Raw genomic sequence first — 17,247 nt, 5'->3', positions numbered from 1 at the left:
CTTTTTCTTCATTCTTTGGAACAAGCAAATATATGAAAGTACATGGCCTCTGCCAAGTATTTTATTTGCAATATATATATATATATATATATATATATATTTACAATATAATATATTTATTTGCATTTTATATATATATATATGCAATATAATAAATGAGAAAACATGCAGAAATAGACAATATGACAAAGCATAGAAGGCAGGTAAGTATACATATCATAGGAACACTTGAGGGATATCAGTGATGGTTCAAAGTTTCCAGAAAAATAATCTCACAGGAGCTGATATGTGAGTACAGTCTTCAATTCTAACCAAATTACTAAGGGTTTGTATGTGTGAAGAAATGCTATGACAAATAAAGACACAGGGTTACCACCTTCATGAAGTGAGTAGATGACCAGTTCTCCAAGGAGAGAAATATAGGAAAGGTATTTCAAGGGGTTAGAAAACTTGCTAATATATATATATATATATTTTTTTTAACTATTTCAACGTTTATTTATTTTTGGGACAGAGAGAGACAGAGCATGAACGGGGGAGGGGCAGAGAGAGAGGGAGACACAGAATCGGAAACAGGCTCCAGGCTCTGAGCCATCAGCCCAGAGCCCGACGCGGGGCTCGAACTCACAGACCGTGAGATCGTGACCTGGCTGAAGTCGGACGCTTAACCGACTGCGCCACCCAGGCCCCCCGCTAATATTTTACAAGACATAGAAAGCTACATCTTCTTTGTAACTTCTTGGGTTGTACATTTTTCTGATAAATACATTTGTAACTCTGTATTATTTACTTACATACTTTAAACAGAGCCCTATTTTATTTATTTATTTTTATTTTATATATGAAATTTATTGTCAAATTGGTTTCCATACAACACCCAGTGCTCATCCCAAAAGGTGCCCTCTTCAATACCCATCACCCACCCTCCCCTCCCTCCCACCCCCCATCAACCCTCAGTTTGTTCTCAGTTTTTAACAGTCAGAGCCCATATTTTAGACCTCTCTTACATTGAATGTATATCCTTTTTAGGTTATTTCTTATGTTTATAAATGTTTTATTATAAATGTGTGTGTCTACACCCACACCCATACATGCATACACACACACACACACACACATATGCTTAATTTTTGCATGTGTGTCAATGTTAATAGAAAAATAAAATTTATGCTTCCTTTTTTCATTTTTCTGTCAGTTTGCAAAAATATACTTTACTTATTCTAAGTGCTTCTGAGTATTCTAAAATATAAATATACCACAGATTTTTAAGTTCAGTATTACTTTACTGATGGGCATTTATTTACTGATGGGCATTTTGAATGTTTCAATATTTATTTTTTTACAGGAACTTTTACAATGAAAATTATTGTATATACTTCCACATGTATATATGAACATTGTCCCCTGAGATGGCACGTAGTTAAATTGGTCTGTCCAAAACTTTGTTTTCAATAAGAATGATCACTATACAATTTTCCACTAAGAGCAGGTTCAATTTACTCCAATCAATTGGGCATAAGGATCGCTCTTTAGCCCAAACCTCACTAATGCTTGTTTTCATCATTCCTGAAATTCTGTTGGTTAAAAAATCCAATTCATTTCCTGACACATTGTTATCAGCCCCACTCTGGCCATCATGCTGAATGAGTTCCATGTCAGTGTGAATGAACTTCCTCCTGGTCCTTCCAAAGAAAGTCACACATCCTCCCAAATTTTGGTATTCCCTTCTCAAAGCTATACACTATCACTTGGCATCTTGGCATGAACTAATATGACTAAAATCTAAAAGAAAAGGTATATTTTCTATTTAAAACTTCCTATCATCCCTCCTGCCTTTCTAACCTGTGTCTTACAACTGTTTCTAAGTCCTCCAAACCCATGACTCTTACACATTTTTCCCCACATGATTCTACATATACATTTACAAATACATGTATCGTAATGAAAGAAGAAGTTAGTTGAAGGAGCCATTACATACAGTGTGGTTTTGATGAATTAATCATACAGAAATTCCACTAAGCATCTAAACTTATTTTTATTTTTTTATGTTTTTATTTAAATTCCAGTTAGTTAGCACACAGTATAATATGGGTGTTATATGTAAGTACTGAATCACTTATCACAATATACCTGGGACTCTTACATATTTTTTAGCATATTACTTTTTACATATTACTTTCTTCTCAGTGTGTAAAAGATTTTGGATTTTCACACATTAAGCTCCAATTTTTGGTGCCTAGATATTTTCCCTCATATAGCATCCATAGATCAGCCACATTGTAATTACAACTGTGAAATAATATCTGATAATCAGATATGATGATGAAATAATTCATAAATATTTACAGACATTGGAATTATTTCATGACCTGCAATTCCCTGCATTTTGGTTTACTTAGCTCATCAAAGGTTTCAAAATTTGCAAGCTATTATTTTTGTTTGTTGTAGAGGAAAATACACCAAGAGAAAGCTAAAACATCAGGCACTTGTTATGTCAGCATACAATAAGACTGATGTCCATCCATCAACTTTCATCCTCATTGGCATTCCTGGGTTGGAGGCTGCCCACATCTGGATCTCCATCCCCTTTTGTGTGGTATACCTTTTGGCCCTCCTGGGAAACTGCTCTCTTCTGTTTATCATTAAGACAGACCCCAGCCTCCATGAGCCAATGTACCTCTTCCTCTGCATGCTGGCTGTGGCTGATCTGGTTGTGTGTACTACAGCTGTACCAAAACTTCTTAGCCTTTTCTGGTTCCATGATGGAGAGATTCGCTTTGAAGCCTGCCTCACTCAAGTGTTCCTGATTCACTCTTGCTCTACCATGGAATCTGGCTTCTTCCTGGCCATGGCTTTTGACCGTTATGTAGCCATTTGTAACCCATTAAGACATTCAGCTATTCTGACACATGCTGTAATTGGGGGGATGGGTCTAGCTATAGTACTCCGGGGCACAGCACTTCTCAGTCCTCACCCCTTCCTGCTACGCTGGCTTCCCTACTGCAGAACCAATGTCATTTCCCATACCTACTGTGAGTTCATGGCCCTCATCAAGATTGCCTGTGCTGAGACAAGAATCCGTAGAGCCTACAGCCTCATTGTTGCCTTCCTTACTGGTGGCCTGGACTTCATATTGATCATTTGTTCTTATGTTCTCATACTGCACACTGTCTTCCACCTCCCATCCAAGGATGCCCGATTCAAGACCTTGGGTACCTGTGGCTCCCATATCTGTGTCATCTTAGTGTCTTATACTCCAGCCTTCTTCTCTTTCCTTACCCACAGGTTTGGGCACCATGTGGCTCCCCATGTCCACATATTTGTGGCCAACATCTATCTTCTGGTCCCACCCATGGTGAACCCTATTATCTACGGGGTAAGGACCAAGAAGATATGGGACAGGTTTCTTAAATTTTTCACTTTTTCAAGGCCTGTGAAATAAGTCTTTTGTGTTGATGAGTAATATATGAACAAATGTTATATTATCTATCTTAGAATGTGTGATTTCTTTTTTTTTAAATTTTTTAATGTTTATTTATTTTTGAGAGAGAGAGACAGAGTGTGAGTGGGGGAGGAGCAGAGAGAGAGGGAGACACAGAATCCGAAGCAGGCTCCAGGCTCTGAGCTGTCAGCACAGAGCCCTACGTGGGGTTCAAAGTCACAAACCACGAGATCATGACCCAAGCTGAAGTTGGACACTTACCAACTGAGCCACCCAGGAGCCCCAGAATGTGTGATTTCTTCATAAAGATCCTCTTTTAATGGTCAGAGGGCTAGGACTTTTCTGTGGGAAGTAATTCTTCCAAAGATACATTTTATGTTGTAACAATCATTACCTACAGGCAAACATATCACTGAGTATGCCTCTTTACCAAAATATTAAAGTATTATTTCCTAAAAAACATAAAACTAGAATCATCTGTGGCTAAAAATAAGAAATTTAAAATTAACATGATACATAATCACATATCTTTGGTTTATCATCTAAGACTTACTACCAGGTTTACAAATTCCATCCTCCCCCCCCCCCGTTTTTTTTTTTTGCCCCAATCTTTCCTTTTTGACTTATGTCCTTCTTTCTCAAGTACATACCTTACCACTTAGTGAGAGTTTCTTGGTGCTAACTTCTGTGTTCTGTGTTCATCTACAGTTTTCTTTAGTTCTTCTTGAATGATACTGTTCTCTTGAATGATACAGTTCCATTCTCCAGTTACTACGTTTCCTTAGCTTTTTGATGTCATTATCCTACAGTCTTCTAGAATCTATTATTACTTTGAGAAAACTTATTGTTGGCCAGATTGTCATCAATTTGTGGGTAATTATCTTTTCTGTAATTTTTTTTTCTGTCATTAAATGCTATTGCTTTGGTGTTTGTAGTTTCACATGGATAAATCTCATGGGCAATATGCTAAGTGACAAAAGATCACATACTGCATGATTCTGTTTAAATGAAACTTTAGGGAAGAAAAATTAGTGTTTGGGTAGCATTTAGGTATCCATGTTTTAAAGTTCTGTAGGTGGTTTTACATGCGGCTAAAACTGACCCACACCTGGAGCGGCTGGGTGGCTCAGTGAGTTAGGCGTCCAACTCTTGATTTTGACTCAGATCATGATCTCACAGTTCATGAGTTTGAGCCCCACATCTGGCTTTGAGCTGAAAACGTGGAGCCTGGTCGAGGTTTCTCTCTCACTCTCTCTCTCTCTCTGCCCCTCCCTGGTTTGTTCTCTCTCTTTCTCAAAAAATAGAAACACAAAAAAAAGTGATTAAAAAAAAATTGACCTGTGCATTGAGACACAGAGACATTAGTTGACCACAGGGAAAATATTTTAGTCAAGTACCTCACCCTTCAAGCTAAAATGTGAGGCAAATCAACATTTGTTAAGCATTTACTTAAATAAGCTGTTTATTGTAAGATATATATATATATATATATATAAGCTGTTTATTATAAGTTTTATATATATATATATATATATTACTTAACCCTGATATTTTTTAGAATTAATTATCATGATAAGTAACTCAACAAACTTGTATTCAACGGGCTAGTTTAGAGGAGCTAGGATTTGAAGTTTGTCTAGCTCCAAAGCCATAATTTTCTTATAATGTCACAATGAATCCATATACACAATGCGTGGGACTCCTAGGAACACAGCACCTCACAGGCTGAGGTATCAAAATTGTTGCTACTGCTCAATTCATTCTCCATAACCACATTCAGTTTCAATCCATTAGCTAATATTTATTTGTTCATCACAATTCACCAAGGATATAGAAATGAGTAAGGCAAGGTTTGTAATCAGTTTCAGAGTCTCAGAGGTACACATGATCAATATAGCCTTTCTTCTCCATATGATTCCTGAAAATACTGAGACTGAAGAAAGGTGTGGCTAATGTGAGTTCAAAATATCATCTTTCTTAGTTATGAAGGACCTAGTCTATTTTGAAGGACCTAGTTTGGTTCAAGAGTCAGTGAACATTCTATAGAGTGCCTGGGTGGCTCAGTCAGCTGAGCATACGACTCTTGGTTTAGGCTCAGGTCATGATCTCAAGGTTCATGAGTTCAAGCCTTGCATGGATGTCTGCACTGACAGTGTGGAACCTGCTTAAGATCCTCTCTCTCCCTCTCTCTCTGCCCTTCCCCTGCTCACATTCTCTGTCTCTGTCTCTGAAAATAAATAAATAAAAACATTTTAAAAAATTTTAAAAAGAGCCAGTGAACATTCTAACTAAACCCCAGAGTTAGGCATATAGTCTGAATCAGAACAGGAATACTTACTATATGGAGGAACACCAGAGAACATATGACTGCCTTAGAAAGTCTCACTACCAGGAAGTGTGTGTGTTGGGAGGTAGGAGGGCATGGAGAGAGAGGTCTTAATAAAACTTATTGAGTTTACTCCCACCAAATTTTCAAGTCTACAGCTTCTGCCTAGCACATAGTGAATAAGGGTATATATAAAATAAAAAAAGGTGGACTTTACGATACATGAACATCCAGAGTAGGCTAGAAACATTTTGTTCCAGCAGTCTGATAAAGTTGATTCAGACATGCAAACACTTACTTTTAGTATAATAACATGTAACACTTATATAGTGTGTACATTCTCATAACCACTCCTGAATTCTTTACATATATTAATCCATTGAATTCTTGTGCAAACTAAAAAAGATTTGTAGCCTTAATATCCTCACTTCACAATATAAGAAAATGGAGAAATGGAGAAATATTTGGCTTTCTCATAGTTACAGATGGTTAAAAAGGGAGACAGGATTTGAACCTAGGAAGTCTGACACCAAGTTTACATTCTCAGCCACTACACTGCTTTTAGTCACATTACACTCTGATATAGCAATGTGACAAGTGCGATGATAGACGTAGAAGACAGATAAGTAGTCATCCAAGGCCATGGAGTTTAGAAAGTCAAAAACAGTTCCAGAAGATAAAGACATCAGGAACATCAGATAGGCAACTAAACTAAGTTCCCTGTGGATTAGGTCAAGTCAGGTAGGTAGAGTGTGGTGTGGGGAGTGAGGGGAGGGAGTGTTAAGAGTGGTGTCCAGTTTGAGTTTTGAAAGCCAATTCTGCTTTCAGTCATTTCACTTCCTAGAGTTTATCCATTTTCTTCATCTAACAATCAACCAATTTGTTTATTAACCAAGTTTCAAGTTTCTAGAATGATAGTTTTCAAAATTTAGGCTTGAAGACTCTTAAAAATACATATTGCTTAGGCCCACTCTAAAACTACTAGATTCAAAATGTCTATGGTGTATCCCATAAGTAAAATCCCCATAAGGAAAATTTAATTTTCCTCAGTCATTCTGTATATTTATAATTCAGTGATCCACAGTCCATGCCACAGTTGTAGGAAGCAGAGAGTCACACATAGCTGTTCTACTCAGAGAATACAACATGATTTAAAATTCCTACCAAGATTTATACTCTTTACCTAGAATATAAAAACTTGGACAGAATGTAATTCAAAACCTTTTGACAAAGAAAAATATTGCTGGATAATCAAAAAACTCACAATTTTCGGGGTGCCTGGGTGGGTGGTTCAGTTGGTTAAGTGTCCAACTTTGGTTCAGGTCATGATCTCATGGTTTGTGAGTTCAAGCCCCGCATCCAGCTCTGTGCTGACAGCTCTGAGCCTGGACCCTGCTTCAGATTCTGTGTCTTCCTCTTTCTCTGTCCCTCCCCTGCTTGCCCTCTATCTCTCTTTCTCAAAATTAAATAAGCGTTAAAAAATAATTTAAAAACCTCATAATTTTCTTGGACCTGTCAGAAAGTTGAAATCACAGAGCAACTAACTAACCAAAAATATAAGGAAAGATTGGTAACTCCAAAGAGAGATGGAACATGATTCTGTGCTCACCAGGTGCTAGATACTATACAAGCCATTCTACAAAAAAAATCTGTTAAAATTTTAAACCAAATTATTCACAGCTGAATATGAACCTGTGTGAGAATACAAAGTGTCTGGGAGTCTTGTGTATATGACACAAAAGGGACTTCACACCCTTTTCGGTTTTTTTCTCCCTAGACCTAGACCAGGTACTCATTAGAAAGCCTGAATGCAGGACTAGAGACAAGAGAAGGCCTTCATCATAGAACAGACCTGATGGAAGCAAAAGGCAAATAGCAGCCACCTGAACATAAGAATGACCCCTCATCCAGTTTCTCTCCCCTAAGGAGCAAAAGCATTTACCCTGGAGGAAGAGGACAGCAGAGACCCATTGCTGCTGAGACAAAAGAGCAGAAACAAACTTTGTAGCCCAGGGTGAGGCCTGTTCCCCAGAAACTGTAGGACACTTATAGGGAAGGGGCAGGATGACTGAGAAGGCTTTACTTTCAAGACCCAGGGACATAGCAGCCCAGTTGGTCATGCTGTATCTTCCGGCTCTCACTAGTAGACCAGCAGGGTTCGAGTAATAAGTAACAGTGCTCTGCTCCTGAGGGAATGTAGAGGACATGAAGAATGGCATGATTTGTAGCACAGCAACAAAGGGAAGATCTAATACTGATAGTGGGTTGGACATCAGGCAAACCTAATTCATCAGCCCACACCCTGAACAAGGGTAAAGTTAGAGGAATGTGATACGTTTACTGAGGACATTCAAAGCAAAGACATGAAGAAATGAATTACTTGAATAGTTGTTTACCTATCAAGTAAGTTGAATCCGGAGTTAGCAACCTTCTAACAGAAAACTCCAGGGCCAGGTGACTACATTGGTGAATTTAGTCATTGAAAGGTTAAATACAATTCTCCACAAATTAGCCAAAACATCTAAATGGAATGAGCCCTGACCAAATCACTCAAGGTATAATTGAGGCCATATCATTAAAGTCCATTTCATAAGCAGAATAAATAGATAGGGGATGAGCTCAGTGTCACAACAGGATTGCAGGAAAAGCTGCTTGTGCCTATAATTTTACAGCATAACTGATTGTTTCAAAGAATCCCAAGTTGGGTGGGATCCCAAGGATGTGATGCTAATTAATATAAATTCCCACTAAGAGTTTATGATGTCATTTTTTATACTATAGTAAAAATAAGTAGGATTTTTTTTTCTAAAGTGCATGCTACAGAATATTAGTGTCATAGGTTGGTCAAAGGAACATTCTGAAGCCAATATAACCCTAAAATTTCAAATGAATGAATTTGAAAATGAATTTTCAAAATTCAAATTTCAAATTAAAAATGTTGAGAAATCCCACAATAAAAATATAGGTAAAAATTTAGTTTTATTGGCCAGGATTTGCAAACATAATTTCTCTGAATCCTTCACACAAATAATGCCAATAATATCACCTAGAACTAGAGAACACTGAGAGGTAGCATATGGAACAAGAGTTCCATGTTTAAAACACACACACACACACATACACACACGTACTCACTTGGCTAATACTGTACTTGGAACATCACTAAAACCTCCTGCTTTCCTTAAGAGGGAAACTCCTCCATGAAGTGGCAAAAGACACAGAGACAGTACTTTTTGAAAAAGAGTTGTTTGAAAAGAAGTATCAATAAGCCAGATTTTATAAGTATTCATCCATCAAGTAAACGGTACAATTTAAAACCAAAAGACTACCAACTTTTTGCAATTCTATTCCTGGTAGAAAATAGCCAGTTTTCTTACATGATTATGGTATTCACAGGATCAATTTTACATCTTCTGACATTAACACGGTAGAGGCAAGAGTAACCCATGCTTTTTGATAGGGAGTCCAGCCATATGGGAAGTGTTTGAGCATCTATTATTTGGGGACCAGCACTAGTAACGGTGATGAACTATTTTTGTTTAAATTAGGATATGAAGGAATTTATGGTGTTTTTATTATTTGTGTGGTATTTCCTTTTTGGAGGGTTGGTTTTGCTTTAAAATGATGCCAAGTGTGGAATGCAATATGTTCGATCATAATGGAAACAGAACAAAGAGTTCATTTTCTTCCACATGAGGAATCTGAATGATTTCCAAACAATGGAAAATGATAAAACACTTTTACTCATGTGTTAGACATGGGCCTAACTTTCCATTTCTGGGTTTGAGAAGGAGGGTGACAGGACTCCCCTAAGATAGGCCTGTGTAACTTTCAAATGTTCTCTTTCTGTTCTGAACATAGAGAATTAGTGCTGCTCCCTTCTTAAATGGATTATTTACAAGAGTTATGGTTTTTTCTTGGAAAATACCTTCAGCACCTGTTCTCTAATCTGTTTAGTTCTGACACCATAGATTACAGGGTTGAGAGCTGGTGGAATGACTACATAGAAATTAGCCAGAAGGATGTGAATATAACGTGGTATATTCCGGCCAAACCTGTGGGTCATAAATGAAAAAAACGCAGGGGTGTAGAAAGCCAACATGACACACACGTGAGAGCCACAGGTGCTGAGCGCTTTGAGCCGAGCATCATGGGAAGGCAGTCGAAAGACAGCATGAAGGATCTGGGCATAAGAAATGACAATGGCTATGATGTCAAACACCAGGTTAGAGATGGCATATAAGCCATAGATGATGTTGACCCTGATGCTGGCACAGGACAGGCGGGCAATGCCCATGTGCTCACAATAAGTGTGAGGGATAAGTTGGTGCCCACAAAATGGTAACCGTAGGATGAGTGGAACAAAGGGTATGGCAAAAGACAAAGGCCTCAGTAGAATTATCAATGCAATGATGAATACCACCTTGTTCGTCAGCACCAGTGTGTACCGAAGAGGGTTACAGATGGCCACATAGCGATCATAGGCCATGGCCACGAGCACAGCCGACTCCATGCCAGTGAATAGGTGGATGAAGAACATCTGGATGAGACATCCCTCAAAGGAGATTTCTCTCAGGCTGAGCCAGAAGATTCCAAGCATCTTGGGGATCGTGGATGTGGACAGGCCCAGGTCGATAGATGACAGAATGGCCAGGAAGTAGAACATGGGCTGGTGGAGGGTGCTCTCAGTCTCAATCACAGAAAGGATGCTGATATTCCCAAGAACACCTATCAGGTACACAGCAAAGAAAGGGAGACCCATCCAGATATGCATGTGTTCCAGCCCAGGGATCCCCAGAAGGAAGAAAGAATATGGATGAAATAGGGTGTTATTAAGTGAGGCCATCTTTCTGGGATCAATTTACAGTGAAATATATTATAAATCAAGTACCTCTCATTCACTGAGTAGGTCTCATCCTTGCTTAGTGCACAGAGAAAGTGGAGAAACCAGTGAAACATTTATTGTATCTACCCATATCACTGCATCATAGACTCAAAAGCATACAAAATTGAATGGTAAAATGAAGCCACTTGATTTCAGTGTACTTCATCATATCCATTCAATTGAATTAAATATTTTTACTCAACCAAAATTGACTGAGTATCTAGTATATATGTGTCAAGCTCTGTGCTAAGACTGATTACAAAAGATGAATTAGAAAAAAAAATGAATTAGAGAAGGTTCCTTTTTTAATGAAAGTTAAAGTTTTAGTGGTTGAAACAGTTATACAAATCAACCATTTAAATTAATAGAATAATTATTAAGATAAAGGTGTTCCCCTGATACTTAGGTGCACAAAACATTTTTCTTAAATTTATTTATCATTACTTTATAGAAAAATTGTTTGATTTATGACTACATACGTTATGTACAAGGTAGGGACATAACATAAACATAATGACAGCCATTATGATTCCACATGTACAACATTTCTGAGCTGAACTTATATAATGCACTCTTCAAAGGAACTGTAAATGTGGCAAACCAGAACTTTGTAAGACAAATTTGGATCTATGTAGGCTTCTCACTAAGTCTCCCAAACATTTTTCATGCCATAATCATCTTCTGATCTCTCCTTTCTTGCTGGTGCAGTATCAGGTGCCTTGAGGTTTCAAAATGAAGCCACACAGAACTTCATTTTAGGATAAACCTCTTAATCTGGATGGGTCTGCTGAGAATGGAATATACATATTCTTCTTCATTTCTGTCCTGATGATAGGCAAACCCTTGCCCTTTAAGTGCCCTCCTGCTGATGCCTGTCCAGAAAGAAATGCAGATTTATACATGGAAACATAAACATTTATGTTCAGGTTTATAAAATATCCATAATCATCAGGTAAAGTGAGTTAATTTATATAAACCACTCTTTGAAACTAAATTCATCATTTCTCTTACTATATAAGTTGTCACAATATATACACCTTAATAATTTTAAGTACATTGTGATTAGGAGCTCTTGCTTGCTCTTTTATAGATAGATGATAGATGATAGATAGACAGATAGACAGATGATACATCGATCGATCTACACACACAGAGAGAAGGTCTGAACTTAGAAGTGCTCAGTAGAAATAAAAATTATTAATTTAAGGAAATTACCATCATCAGGAAAGTAGATCTAATCCATACCGCCAGGAGGCTATCTTATTATTAACATGAGAAGTTTGGAAGAACTCAGAGGTCTAAGGTAAAATGTATTATTGTTATAGATCACCTTTGATGTACTCCACTCCCTTATAGATAGAATTGGACCTTTCCATTGTTCCTTTGCTCAGTGTTCTGTGAGACTCCTAAGTACTGTGCCAAGCAGGAACAGGCGACATTAGCCAGATTGACTGTATTAGAACAGTACTTATGGGGATGGAAGTGTGTGTGTGTGTGTGTGTGTGTGTGTGTGTGTGTTGCAAGGGTGCATTGCAGCTTGGGTCTTGGACAAATTGCTTAAGAAATCCTAGAAACGGTTTGCTCACAGGTACAGGAACGAGACATTTAATTAGTCAAAGGCAAGCAAATTACTAGATTGAGAAAATAGAATAGGGATTTCAAGAAAGAGAGAAGAACTATATAGAAAACCATCCCTAATTTGAACAGGGATGACTATAGGCAAGGAATGGCATTAAAATCCAGGGGATTCGGGAAGAGGATGAAGTAGAGTCCTATAATCAGATCTCTCTTCTGTGATTGTGGTTCAGCTAATTTAGAGTTTAGTGTATGAGAAATGGCATACTGTTTAGAATCAGACACGAGGAACTGAAGCCAGGGTCTGCATGCCATGTGAATTTGGCAAAATTACTTATCTTCATTGGGTCCATGATTGTTCACCCTTAAAATGAGGCTGAAAGGCCTACATAGCAGGATTCTTGCCAAGTTTGCATGACTCAAGATGGGTCATCAAAAAAGTGTAGTTACAGTTACTGGTTAACCAGTTGATAAGAACATGATAAAGTAGAGAGTTTTTGTGGAAGTGGTTCTGACATATCTCAGGCCTTCAGGTAATCCATACATCAGGGGTCAGCAGACTAAATCCTGATCTTCACTTTATCCACATATAAATATTTTGATAGGGTTTCCAGCCTTTATAATAGAGTATATCTGATTACCATATCCTTAGACATTTTCACAGACATTAGCATTACACACTTGGAGGCCAAACCATTCCAAAATGATCAGTACTGCCTTTAGTTAGAAGAAAGTAACAAGTGGTTTGGTGTGTTTTACTAGGTTGTAAGTTGTGAGAGATAATTTCTGGATAGCCGAAGGTAAATTCAATTATTGTTCTCCCTATGGGTCAAAAATGGACTCAGGATGGGGATATTTATCCAGCCTTTAAGTTAGACTAGAAAGGATTGAGGGAGCGATAACAGTGAGAATGAGACAGAAAAATTGAAGAGAAAGAACTTGGTACATTAGTGAATCATTAGGCTGCAGGTCAGTGAAGAGCTCTATGCACAGAAAGAATGGCAGAGGTGTCAAGAGATAAAGAAGTTGCACACAGAGATGGTGTAGGAGGTATTGGAAATGAAAGCAGAGGTTGCTCACATGCATATAAGAGATTACGCCAGCACATTCTTACAGACAGTTCCCTTATCCCCTCCCTTCAGTCAGGAGGTTTTCCTGTTCCCCCATCCTATCAGCTATCCCTCTTTCCCTTGTGCTCAGCTGGCCACAGATAAGGACCCATGCTTCTAAAGCATTGCTTACCAGCAAGGACTCCTGGAGAAGTTAGCAAATCTCCCCTAGCATACTTCTGAGCTCCATTTGCTTTGGTGGGAGGATTTTTTATATGGTTGCCACAGCCTCTAGAGTGAGAACTTAGCATGTCTTGGAACTCCTTGGGGATAGTGTGGGCTACAAAGCTCTGAGATCTGTATTGACTCCTTTCCTAGTGGAATATACAAGACATCCATAGACCATGTCCTGATTCTGGACCCAGACTCTCAAATTTAGGATTAGCATATTTCCAAGGCAATAATTGTTATTATCTTGGCCTTGTAAACTCTGTAAACATTTTTTTCCAGCAGGGTTCCTGGAACTGGTCTTAGGATATTAATTCTGAACTCCTCAAAGGGAGTTTAGACGGCTCATACAGGCCCCAAATATACATAAGCTAATGATTGTATTAAATCTGGGTATATCTTCTTACTATTGTGCAATTGTCATATTGACTCAATATTTATCACAACTGAAGTGCTAAAAAGTAAAGAAGTACACTAAAATTGAATCATAATGGTTCAATATTTATCGTAATTTCATGACCCTGAAGTGCAGTAATGCATACAGTTTTGCATCACAACTGAAATCTATCATGTCATTCCAGTGGACGTTCCCTGTCAGTAATGAAAAGCAGATATGAAAATCCGGAGGGCAGAAGCTAGTTATTTTATCAGTCCCCACTGACTACTTATTTAAAACCTGTACAAGTTGGCTTATTCTCTCAATCTTGATTTTGAAACCTGTAAAATGAGGACATTTGTCAAACAAGTTTTAGTGTCCTATAGTCCTAACATCATATGAAGTTATCACCCCATTTTACTGATGAGGAGACAGAAATAGAGAAGGGAAGGGGAGGTAGAGTTGAGTGTTCAAGCTTCCATCTAGAAGGCTTCTCCGTGAGTAATGGGGACTGATCTTGGACATTCAGGTGGATACACCATTTCAAGGTTCATTCACTGATGAATTCAACAACTATGCACTGACCATCTGCTATGTGTCAGGTACCATTTCAGGCACTATCCATACAGTAAACAGGACAGACAGAATACCTTTTTCTCTAGTAACAGGAAGATAAGAAACAGAATAATTACATAGATGACAATATGAGCTGTGTTGAAACATAAAGCTGGGAAGTGGGGGAGATGCTGATGGTCAGGCTTAGTCATTCTAAGTAACATTGTCAAGAACGTGACGTTTATGTAAGGGTTAGGGGATGAGGGAGCCAGCCACGTGGGATTGGAAGTGGGGCAATGTCTGGGGTGAAGCATTGCCGGCTGAGGGAATAGCAGATGCAAAGACACCGAAGCTGAAGCATGTTCAGTGTCATCAAGAAAAATGCAAGTTTCACAGAATCCAGGTCTCAAAGATGTGGGCAACACTGAGAACCCTCAGACCTCCACACACTTAAGTCTCAGAGGGCCATGATCCATTAGGATAAACACCAAAGGAGATCCACATACAGTGCCTAGCAGTTAGGAGAGCTCGTGGTTACTATTACAATTAAGGAGCCATGTTTAAATCAACTCAATTCCTTGCTCTTTGTTTTGTTTTATATAGCAAAACATGGAAATATAAAAAAAAAAAAAACAGCTCAATCAATAGTTAACTTTTTTTTTAATTTGCTGATACAAAAATTTATTTCTATGCCTTCTCATTCGTAATATTGCAGTTTTTAAAAAATCTGTTCGACATACCATATGACCCATAAATCTGAAGTTTTATGTTTCTTTAATTTTTGAAATTATTAGTCATTTTTTCAAATATTTTACCTCTTCATTTATTATTTCCCTCCCTCTAAAATTCATCATCTATGTCTTTGGCAATTCTACATTAATCTTCCAATATATCCAATTTTTTGCATTTTCTTACATCTATTCATTAGTGATAATTTCATAATTGCTTTATGATCTATTATGTAACAGGTTTTTTTCAATTTTATTCATTTATTTTGAAAGAAAGAGAGAGAGTAGTGTGCATGAGCAGGGGAGGGGCAGAAAGAGAGAGGGAGAGAGAGAATCTGAAGCAGACTCCATGCCACCAGCATGGAGCCCTACACAGAACTCGAATCCACAAACTGCGAGGCAATGACCTGAGTCAAAACCAAGAGTCAGTCACTCAACCAACTGAGCCACCCAGGTGCCCTTATGTAACAGTTTTTGTGTGTGTATGTGCCATAAATGATATTCAGTAATCTTATGTGCAGAGTTTTATCCATATTGATTAGATCAACTCTACTGAAGTGTCTTTTTTCCCTAAATATTCTATATAGGAATTAATTCTATGAAAGTTGTATTTGTTTCCTACTGCTCCTATAATAAATTATCACAAATTTGTTTGCTTAAAACAACACAAATTTATTAGCATACAATTTTATAAGTTAGAAATTCAAAACATATGTCACTGGACTAAAATCAAGATGTCAGGAGGGGCGCCAGGGTGGCTCAATCGGCTAAGCATCTGCCTAAGGCTCAAGTCAATATCTCACAGATTGTGAGTTTGAGCCCCACATCAGGCTGTCTGCTCTCAGCACAAAGCCTGCTTCAGATCCTCTGTGCCCCTCTCTCTCTGCTCCTCTGCCACTTGTACTCAGTCTCTTTCTGTCTCTTCCAAAATAAATAAATAAACTTAAAAAAAAAAAAGATGTCAGCAGGGTAGCATTCTTTTCTGGAAGCTTTAGAGGCGAAACCTTTTTCTTCACTTTTCTAGCTTCTAGAAGCTTCCCACATTCCTTGATTGTTTGTCTTCTTCGGTGTTCAAGGCTGGCAATGGACGGTGTCAGTCCATTCAGGTTGCTATAACAGAATACCATAGATTGGCTGGATTTACCATTTTGGAGATAAATCTCCGAAGTCCAAGATCAAGGTGCAGGAAGATTCAATCTGTGGTGAGAAGTTTCCTGGTTCACAGATGGTTGTCTTCTTGTTGTGTCCTCACATTTGGGGTCTCTTTTCAAAAGACATTGGTTCCATTCCATTCCATTCCATTCTATAATTAGGCTCCATCTTCATGATCTAATAACTTCTCAAAATTCTTGACTCCAAATACCATCACATTGGGGATTAGATTTCAACATCTGAATTTGGAGGGAGGCACAAACATTGCTTACAGCAGATAGTCAAGTGTTTCTCACATCATATCCTTAGACACTAACTCTTCTGCTGCCTTTTCACTTCCACTTTTAAGGACCATTGTGATTACCTTGAACCCCTCTAGATAATCTAGAATAATGTTTCTGATTTAAGGTCTGATCATTAGCTTTAAGTCCATCTTCAGTCTAAATTCATCTTTATTTTGTAAGGTAATCTACCCACAGTTTTGGGGGACTAGGATATGAATTCTTTGGGGGACCATTTTATTCCTACCACAGAGGTTCTTTTTATTTCTTAATAATACTAAGAAATTTTGGAAATTTAAGAAATATTTGTTTATGTTCTACTTCCTATATAGTGTTTTATTTTCTTGTTGTGGTGTGTGTGTATCTTAATTACATATTGAGATCTTGGTGTTACTACTTAAAAACACCACAACTTTGGGCATTTACTCAACCTCTCCATTATACAAGCATCCTAACAGTGTTGAAGTAAAGACTCTTAATTTCTTAATTTGGGTCTTAGTATTACTTTTAGTCATAGAATATCCATTTGAATCTTTAAAAATACTCCAGTTTCTTTCTGAGTATTTCAATCTTGTCTTTCATTTTCTCAAGTATATTTAATCATACTTATTATAAAACCTGACTGAAGAGTTTCCGGAAGATGGCGGCGT

At 37.9% G+C, this 17,247-nt stretch overlaps 2 protein-coding genes across 2 annotated transcripts; one reads left to right on the top strand and one right to left on the bottom strand.

The window, feature by feature from the left end:
• The first annotated feature begins 2,467 nt into the window (after nt 1–2,467).
• Nucleotides 2,468–3,442, top strand: LOC115526264 (olfactory receptor 52D1-like). The gene has a single exon (XM_030333720.1). It carries the CDS (start codon nt 2,492–2,494, stop codon nt 3,440–3,442), a length of 951 nt encoding a protein of 316 aa, XP_030189580.1. The 5' UTR covers nt 2,468–2,491.
• Nucleotides 3,443–9,672: 6,230 nt separating this feature from the next.
• LOC115526263 (olfactory receptor 52E1-like) lies at nt 9,673–10,614 on the bottom strand. Its single transcript, XM_030333719.1, has one exon. It carries the CDS (start codon nt 10,612–10,614, stop codon nt 9,673–9,675), a length of 942 nt encoding a protein of 313 aa, XP_030189579.1.
• Between the last annotated feature and the right edge of the window lie 6,633 nt (nt 10,615–17,247).

This window comes from Lynx canadensis, chromosome D1 (assembly GCF_007474595.2).
Source record: "Lynx canadensis isolate LIC74 chromosome D1, mLynCan4.pri.v2, whole genome shotgun sequence".
NCBI lineage: Eukaryota > Metazoa > Chordata > Mammalia > Carnivora > Felidae > Lynx > Lynx canadensis.
This window is presented reverse-complemented; position numbering and strand designations above follow the sequence as displayed.